At 49.6% G+C, this 8,593-nt stretch overlaps 1 protein-coding gene, 1 long non-coding RNA gene and 1 other non-coding gene across 3 annotated transcripts in view; 1 reads left to right on the plus strand and 2 right to left on the minus strand.

Annotated features, from left to right (window-relative positions):
- Nucleotides 1–2,354, minus strand: part of Adap2 (ArfGAP with dual PH domains 2) — a 30,156-nt gene extending 27,802 nt beyond the window's left edge. Inside the window, 2 exon segments of the mRNA XM_085695490.2 lie at nucleotides 1,425–1,555; nucleotides 2,220–2,354. Coding sequence (XP_085551616.1) covers nucleotides 1,425–1,555; nucleotides 2,220–2,313 — 225 coding nt within the window. The 5' untranslated portion in view covers nucleotides 2,314–2,354.
- Nucleotides 1,402–3,041, plus strand: LOC146893185 (uncharacterized). Its single transcript, XR_015003711.2, has 2 exons — nucleotides 1,402–1,535; nucleotides 1,737–3,041. It is a non-coding gene; the product is annotated as an uncharacterized LOC146893185 (long non-coding RNA).
- Nucleotides 3,042–7,233: 4,192 nt separating this feature from the next.
- On the minus strand, nucleotides 7,234–7,352 carry LOC146893184 (small nucleolar RNA SNORA17). Its single transcript, XR_015003934.1, has one exon. It is a non-coding gene; the product is annotated as a small nucleolar RNA SNORA17 (small nucleolar RNA).
- Between the last annotated feature and the right edge of the window lie 1,241 nt (nucleotides 7,353–8,593).

Raw genomic sequence — 8,593 nt, forward strand, 5'->3', positions numbered from 1 at the left:
AAGTCTACAGGAAACTGGGCTGGCTGGAGCAAGGAAGTGTGGGCATTCTGTCCAGTGATATGCTGATGGACCAGTCAGCAGGGGCGTAGCTGGGGTAAGGGCAGGGACAGCAGGTTTGTAATTCCTATCTCTGGACACAGTGAACACTATCCCCCTCCCTGGGAGCTCTGGGGCTATGGCATAAGCATGTATTGCCTGTGGAGCCCAGCAGAGCATGGGAGACTCTGGGGAGTTCACCTGTCCCAGTGAAGACATTACAGGGGGGTTAGAGGGCAAACCTGTGGGCGTAGGGGCTGGTTGGCAGAGTCCCTGTGTTTCCTCTGCACAGAATGGAAGCCTTGGCTAGACGGCCAATCTGTCTCATCAGTGTGTGCTCCTCCCATCGAGGACTTTAGAGCCACATCTGTGTGAACTGAATAGTGACAGGTACAGTCCAGATCCTGCCATAGAATGGGAATGCTCAATGGTGTTACCTGCTTCCCCAGTGGCCCTGAGCCTCTCGGTTCACCAGTGTGGTGGAGACCTGTCTCTCTTCAGAGGGCTCCTCCATGCTAACTGGGCAGGCAAGCAGAGTGGGCTGGGGAGGCATGAAGGTCGGTGAGCTATGAAACAGGACGTCTCTCTCCTCAGTTCCTGGCTCCCATGAATGACAGCAACTGTTAATTTACTTTGTGTCTATGCCGAACCTGTATTTTTTTTTTTTTTTTTTTTTTTTTTGCTCCTGGATTTTCACGACAGGGTTTCTTGTGTAGCCCTGACTGTCCTGGAACTCTTTTTGTAGACCAGGCTGGTCTCAAACTCACAGAGATTCGCCTGCCTGTGCTTCTCAAGTGCTGGGATCAAAGGCAGCCGCCACCATCGCCAACTGTGTTTATTCTTAAAGCAGCCAGTGAGAAGGTGGTGCATGTCCATAACGGGTGTGGAAATCAAATCCATAGCTAAGTTAAGGACTGAGCCCAAGGGCTGGAGAGATGGCTCAGCAGTTAAGAAGACTTATTGGTCTTGCAGAAGACCTGAATTCAATTCCCAGCTCCACTATGACAGCTCACAACGGTTTGTAACTCCAATTCCAGGGGATCTGATACATTCTTCTGACCTCTGTGGGCTCCTGCATATATGTGGTGCACACACATACACTTAGGTACACACATATCTTTAAATACGCACACACACACACACACACACACACACACACACACACTTAAAGGCACTGCTTAGGGCCTCGTCCCTTGTAAGAGGAACAAGTGATTAGCTAGGATTTGAACTCATGGCCTTCGTCTAAGCCACCACCTTCTGCTTCCTCTCCTTAGTCATTGCACCTCTCTAGGCTCCATTTCCTCCTCTGTGGACTAGGAGGAACACCTGTGTCCCGCCTCCTCTCGCCACGCCCAACTCCAAGAATCTGCATATGCGCGACATTCTACCTCCACCATACTGTCGTCCCAGAAGTCCAGTCGCACGGATTTAACTTTGCTGACGTCTGGGAAGTTGCGGTGGACGCCAGAGCAGTGAAGACAGATGAAAATCCCCAGCTTGTAAGAGGCCCAATCAGGATCTGCGGGGTGGAAGGGCAGGATCTCCGCTGAGCCGAGGCAGGACTGGGCTGGGGTGCAGGGACAGGCTGGGCCATACTGTTGGGATTCTGGCTCGGAGGCTAGCTCTGCCCACGCCGGTTATCTTTTCTATTTTCGTCCCCAACCTTGGACAACTGAGATAACATCATAAACCTTGCTTAGCCCACCCTTTGGCACAGCGACACCGAGGAGACCTCGGTAGGAGGAACCGAGAAGGGGCAAGTGAGGGACCCGCTCGGAGGCTCAGGGCTGGGAGACGCATCAGCATCCTCAGGGTCAACGCGCCGCAGTGAAGGGTCGCGGGGCCCCAGGAGGCATCAGAGGTGAGGACCTCAGGGTCCTAGGGCGCGGGAAGAGCCCAGGGTCGGAGATGATGTCCAGGGTGGTAGGATGCCCGGTGGGAAAGTGAGAGAGACCCGGGGCATGGTCCGCATCTGGTGCGAAGTGAGGACTGAGGTCCCGGGCTTCGGAAGCAGGGAGACGGAGAACCGTCGGGGCCGCCCGAGACGCTCCAGCGAGAAGGATTGAGGTCCCAGGCGAGGGACGAGTCTGGGTCGCGCTTGGATGGGCTCTTAGAGAAGGGGCCGGCGAGCCAGGGGCTAGGGCCATGCCTGGCTGCACCTGCTCCGCACGCTGTGCCCTTACCCTCAGCCCCGCAGTCGGCGCAGTGCGTGTTGCCGGTGCCCGCAGCTTGCAGCAGCTCCAGCAGCCGTTTCTTGTTGCGCTCGCGGTCGCCCATGGCCGGACCGGAGGTCTCAGCGGGGCTTAGCGGCGCCGCCTCCGCGCTTCCCGCTCCTGGACGCCCATGATCCTGTCTTTGCCCAGTCCCGGGAGAAGGACTCAGCTCTCCAAGCCTGCGGGCGTGTGCGCCCTCCGCCCCGCCCCCGGCACGACATGCCCCGCCTTCAGGTCCTCGACCACGCCCCTGGACAACATATCCCCGGCCCCACGGCCGGCAGTCCAGTTCCACAACCTGAGGGGAGGGACAGGAATGCACCAGTTGTAATCCTGACTGGCTGCTTGCTGACTGCGAGTCTATGGTTTATCCAGTCTCTCTGGGCCTCAGTTTCCACATCTGAAAAAGGGGCATGTAAGGACAGTGAGCCGGAGTGATGGCTCAGTGGTTAAGAACACTGGCTGCTCTTCCAAAGGACCTAAGTTCGATTTCCAGCAACCACATGACTGCTCACAACTGTCTGTAACTCTAGTTCCAGGGAATCAGACACCTTTACATAACATATATGTAGGCAAAACACGAATGCACATGAAATAAAATAAATAAGAGCCCTGTGGTGGTGGTGCATGCCTTTAATCCCAGGCAGGCAGATCTCTGTGAGTTCGAGGCCAGCCTGGTCTACAAGAACTAGTTACAAGACAGGCTCCAAAACTACAGAGAAAACTTTCTCGGGAGAAAAAAAAAAAAGAAAAAAACTAATAAATAAATAAATAAATAATAAGAGCGTGTAACTATTTCCTCGTGAAACATTCTGTTCTGAGCGGAGGAGGGTGGCTCATAAAGTTCAGAAAGTAGAAGACTCACAAGGTAAGGGAGAGAAGGACTGTTTGCTGGAGCTGCCTGTAAACTGAGCAGGAAAATACAACTAAACAGCTTTCGTGAATGGCATTGCTTCTTTTGAGTTACCCATGTTCTTTTAAGTAGCTTTAATAAACCCACTGGTTTGTCAAGCTAGACTTGGGTACAGTTTCTTTGGTCTATCACTGGTGTCCTACATAGGGCGAAGAGACATTTGCTCATGTCTCTTCAGGAAAAGGACACAGCAGACCTGTGTCTGCCCTTCAGAGCTCCTTGGAAACACTAAGCAGGCTCGAACTTGTGTTAAAGTGCTCTGCAGGCCTTACATCTGTTTAGAGACAGCTAGATGCCATTGCCCCCTCCTCAGAACACCCTCCATGATTCCCGGTCTTCAGTACTCCACTGGTCCTGCTACAATTCCTAACAGGGTAATCGACCCTCTGTAGCCCTGACCACTTCTGTGATCTATGCCACACTACAGCAGCTTAGATACCTGTGTTCATTCCAATCCCTATGGCCTCACTAGAGTTCAGGGTCATATTCTATTCTGGGAAACAGAATACTCTGTTCTGTGAAACAGTCTCTATCCATTTTGAGAAATGGAAAGTTTCAGGACTGGATTCACCAGGAAGTAGAACAAAACTGAAGCCTGTGAAATTCCATTACTGTGAGGTGGGCAGGGTGTAGGGGGTTTTGAGTCTATTTTACTACATCCCTTTTTTTGACACCATCCCCTAACTCTCTCGGCTCCTGTCATTCATCCATGACACACATAAAGCTTAATGCTGGGTTTCTATCCCGAAGGACCTGAGCCCTTCCGGTACCCACATTCAACACATGCACACACATGCATGCACACACACACACTAGCATGATATAGTGGGATGAATCTAGGATTCCACAAATTCGAGATATGAATGTTGGCTCCAACTCCGTCTTGTTCTAGCTGTTGTGAAGGAAGTTTGCACCAACGCTTCTCCGAACCTTGGTCTCATCCATAAGATGAGGATTTTGAGGAATCCTGAGAGAGTACGCAAAGCTCTCAGCAGCCAGTGCTTTCCTTGCTTCTCCTATCTCTTGCTCAGCTGGTGGGACTCATCTGGAAGGCTAGGCTGCCTTTCTCATCATTCCCACAGTGGAGGAGGTTGAGCCACCAGACCTGGAGAAGCAGCACATTCCAGAAGCAGTCAATCCATAGGGGTCTTGACTAGGTTTTGGGGTTGGGGTTGCTAGGTCAGGAGCACCCATAATAAAGGAACCAGTAGATGGGACAGCTGGGGTCCAGAGGCATGAAAACTATTTACTAAACAAACTCAGAGATGATTCATTTCCGCTGCATTAGATAAAAAAAGACAGAAATGCGTCTCCCAGGGGGAGGATGGGAAAGACAACAATGAAAGGTATGAACGGAGGGGAGGTGGGTAGGGGGAAAAGAGGACCAAGCCAAGGACATCTGTCCTCTGCTGTCTTCAGGGCAGAGTTGGGCCATTTGGAGGCCCAACCTTTCTCAGTCTCCTATAGCATCTGGACTCTTAACTGGGCCCTCCCTGGAAGGCCCATCAAGCATCATGGCAGCAGTCAGTTGGGAGAGGAGTCCAAGACTACAAGCCCCCCGTTCAGGTTTCTCTTCCGGTCCTCATTTTTGGAGGTTTTAGCTGAAAAGCTAGCAAAGACTTAAGGTGGACTTGCAGCCATTCTAAGAAGGAAAAATGATAGTACCCTGGTACTTTGTGCCAGGTTTCTACCTCCTGCTCTGTGTTGGAGGTAGGGAGGTAAATAACACTGGCTGGGTGGTCCACAGACCGAGCTCCAGACATCGATATCTATACTTCAGGATGTCCCTCGGTGGGACATCTCAGCAAGAGGCTGAGGGCTGAGCCCCAGGGGAGCGGTTATCTAAGGCCTTGTGGTCAAGTGGTGTATGTATCACGGGCCTACAGCCTAATTCCTGTCATGGTATCATTTAGTCTGCTCTTCCTTCTCATCCTGGGTTTTTGTTTATCTTTCTGTGCTGGGGATTGAACACATGACTTTGTGCATACTAGGTAATCACTCTGCCGCTGAGCTATAATTCCACTCCTTATCCTTTCATAGGCATACCCAGAACATACACAAAGTGATGATCTGGGACACTGTGCAATGATCATCAGATTCAACACATCCAGGCTGGAGAGATGTCCCAGTGGTTAGAGCACTGGTTGTTCTTTCAGAGGACCCAGGTTCAATTCCCAGCATCCATATGGCTGCGCACAACTGTCTGTAACTCCAGCTCCCAGAGATCTGACGCCTTCTGATCTCTGAGTGCACCTGCAATCATGTGCAGACACACAGACACACCACACACACACACACTCATCAACACCAGTACAACAGAGATCCACATCCACCAGCAGCCTGCTGTGTTCATCTTACTCTGTATTTGTACTCTGCATTTTTACTACTGATTTTTAAAGTACGTTCATCACCTTCAACAGAAACGTTGGATTTGGCTTGATAAAAGTTTCCCTCTGCTTCTGTGTCCAGAAGTCACAACTCAGAGGTGTGGTGGCGGTCCTTTCCACACAGTTCCTCGAGAGGCTGAGGCAGGAGGACTGAGAGCTTGAGGCATGCTGACTTCCATGGTGAGGTCCCAATGCACCTGAGCAAAACCTTGTCTCCAAGTGAAAAGTAAAGCTGGGTGGTGGGAGCACACACCTTTGATCCCAGAACTCTAGAGGCAGAGACTGGCAGATCTCTGTGAGTTCGAGCCCAGCCTGGTCTACAGAGTGGGTTCCAGGACAGTCATGGGTACACAGAGAAACCCTGTCTCAGAAAGACAAAAACAACAAAAAAAGTGAAACAAAATAAAAAGTAAAAAGAGGGGGATGGAGGGGCCGGAGAGATGGCTCAAAGGTTAAGAGCATTGCCTGCTCTTCCAAAGGTGCTGAGTTCAATTCCCAGCAACCACATGGTGGCTCACAACCATCTATAATGGGGTCTGGTGCCCTCTTCTGGCCTGCAGGCATACACACAGACAGAATATTGTATACATAATAAATAAATATTAAAATTAAAAAAAAGAGGGGGCTGGAGAGCTAGCTTGGTGGTTTGGAGTACTTGCTGTTCTTGCAGAGGACCCAGGCATGATTCACCGCATCCATGTTAGGCAGCTCACAACAACTTGCAACTCCTCCTGCTACAGAGGATCTGATACTCTTTTCAATCACATACATCACACTTCACACACATATAAAGTACACCACATAATCTTAAAGGCTTTATATTATTTATCACATGTGTATGTGTGTATAAAACTCATTTTAAAATATTCATTATTTTTAAGTTATGTGTATATGTCTGTGGGTGGTTATGTATCTGTGAGTGCAGATGCCTGTAGCATCCAGAGGCACCAGATCCCCTGGAGGTAGAGTTAAAGGCACTCACGAGCCACTGTGAAGGTGCTGGGAACTTAACCTTGGTCTTTGATAAGAGCCAAAGTGCTCAACTTCTGAGCTATCTCTGTGGCCCTGAACTTAATCTTTTTTTGTTTCAAGAATTAACGAAGTTGTGCCACAGCACCTCCAGGCCAGCTTCCCCTCCTACATGATTATCACTTCAAAGGCCCTGTGCTGTTGGGTAGATGGGAATGTGGGGTCTCAGGGGACCCCCACCCCGAGTGCCGCTACACTGTCCACTTGGAAGAACAGTCAAACCCAAGTCAGCCCAAATGTCATTCATAATTTAGGATGTGGGCTATCAGGATGAGAAGTGTGGAGCTGCCCATAGCCTGTATGGGTGGTTGGTTCAGTAGGTCCCTGGTGAGGTTCCAGAGGCCACACCTGAGTCCGATGGCCTTCAATTATATCTGCACCCATCCTGACCCGACACATGGCCAAGAGGTGAGCCTAATTTTCCTGGCTTCTGGATCTGGAAAAATGGAAAGGGGTGGATAGCTCCTTGTGTTTTCCTACCCTTCTGAAGAACCTCCAGAAAACCCAGTTTCCATACACCCCCAACTCTAAAGCTGTATCTTACTAAAATGCTGACCATGTGACCCTTTGGTGAGCCCTTGAAGTCTCTGACACTGGGGTCTGACTAAGAGCATCAAAGCCAAACCCCAGAGCCATCTCATCATAGCTCTGCAATATGGCAGGGCTATAAACATCCTTACCATTCACTGGCTTCTGAACGTAGAAATAGCCACTTCTCTTGGCCCTGATGTCACAGACACAGCTGAGCAGCTGTGTCTGTGCTTGAGGTGCTGAAAGACCCAGGACAAAAATAAATCTTTAAGAAAAAAAAGAAAAGAGAAAGCTGGCTTTGTAACTTAGTGGAAGGTCATTTGCCTAGTACACACGAGACCTAAGTTCAATACCCAGTACCGAAAAAAAAGGAAAGGAGAGGAGGGTGGAGGAGGAGGTTAAGAGAATTTGCTGCTCTTGCATAGAACTTGGATTTGGTTCCCGGCACCCACACAGCGAGTCACAACTGTCTGTAACTCCGGTTCAGGGATCTGACACCCTCTTTTGGCTTTCACCGATACTAGGCATAAACGTGGTGCACAGAACATTCGCATACATAAATAAACCGATAATGTTTTTAAAAGAAAGAAAAAGCACGGGGGGGGGGGAGCAGAGAAAAGAAGAAAAGAAATTAGAAGCTGTACCCAAGGGAAAAGGACGGAGCTAGAGGCTGTCAAGCCCCAGGCCATTGATGGTGCTGACACCAGAACTTGGGGTGGGTGGAGGCAGCCTCTTTGGGGTGCTCAGTCCAGACAGCAGCTGCTGAAGGATGGAGAAGTCAGGACCCCGGGACAGAATGTCCTCTGTAAACAAAATTCCCAGGGCTCCTCAGGACACAAACATTTAGCCCTGGTCGAAGATCATTGCTGTCCAGCTGAGATGAACCACAGCCGGCTTGGAAGAAAGATTTCCACAACATTCCCAGGAACAGGCTTGAGATCTCCGGAGAATAGAGCATGACATGACCCCTTTGAAAATGTAATACAAAAGAATGTACTTATTAGTTTTAGAATTTTCAAGAAAACTATAATTATAGGGAATTCGGAAAACACAGTGAGAAAAAACATCATTCCCACTGACGGTCTGTGAGTTGCACTGGGTCAGGCTGCCAACACGCACAACTTCGTTTTATCTTTGCCACAACCTCCAGGTAGAGATTAGTTTTAGGTCCATTTGGTAAACAAGGCAACTATAGCCCACAGAGCAATTTAGTTACATTGACTAGTTACATTTAGTTACAGGTCACATGACTAAGACGACCCCTCTTGAGGGGTGGAGCACTGGTGCTTAGGTTTGGAAATCAGTTTGCCTTGGCAGATTTTCACCAACACATCAGCTTGAGTTATGAACCTAACCTTCAAAGAGAAGTCAATGGCAGGCAGGTAAGCCTCACACTGTGCTGAAAAGCCCTTCTACAATCACGTGTGTGTGTATTTCCTTCTAGCATTTCACATATAACTTGATATGATCCAAACCATAGTTTT

This window comes from Myodes glareolus, chromosome 9, assembly GCF_982192425.1.
Source record: "Myodes glareolus chromosome 9, mMyoGla1.1, whole genome shotgun sequence".
In the NCBI taxonomy this organism is placed as follows: Eukaryota; Metazoa; Chordata; class Mammalia; order Rodentia; family Cricetidae; genus Myodes; species Myodes glareolus.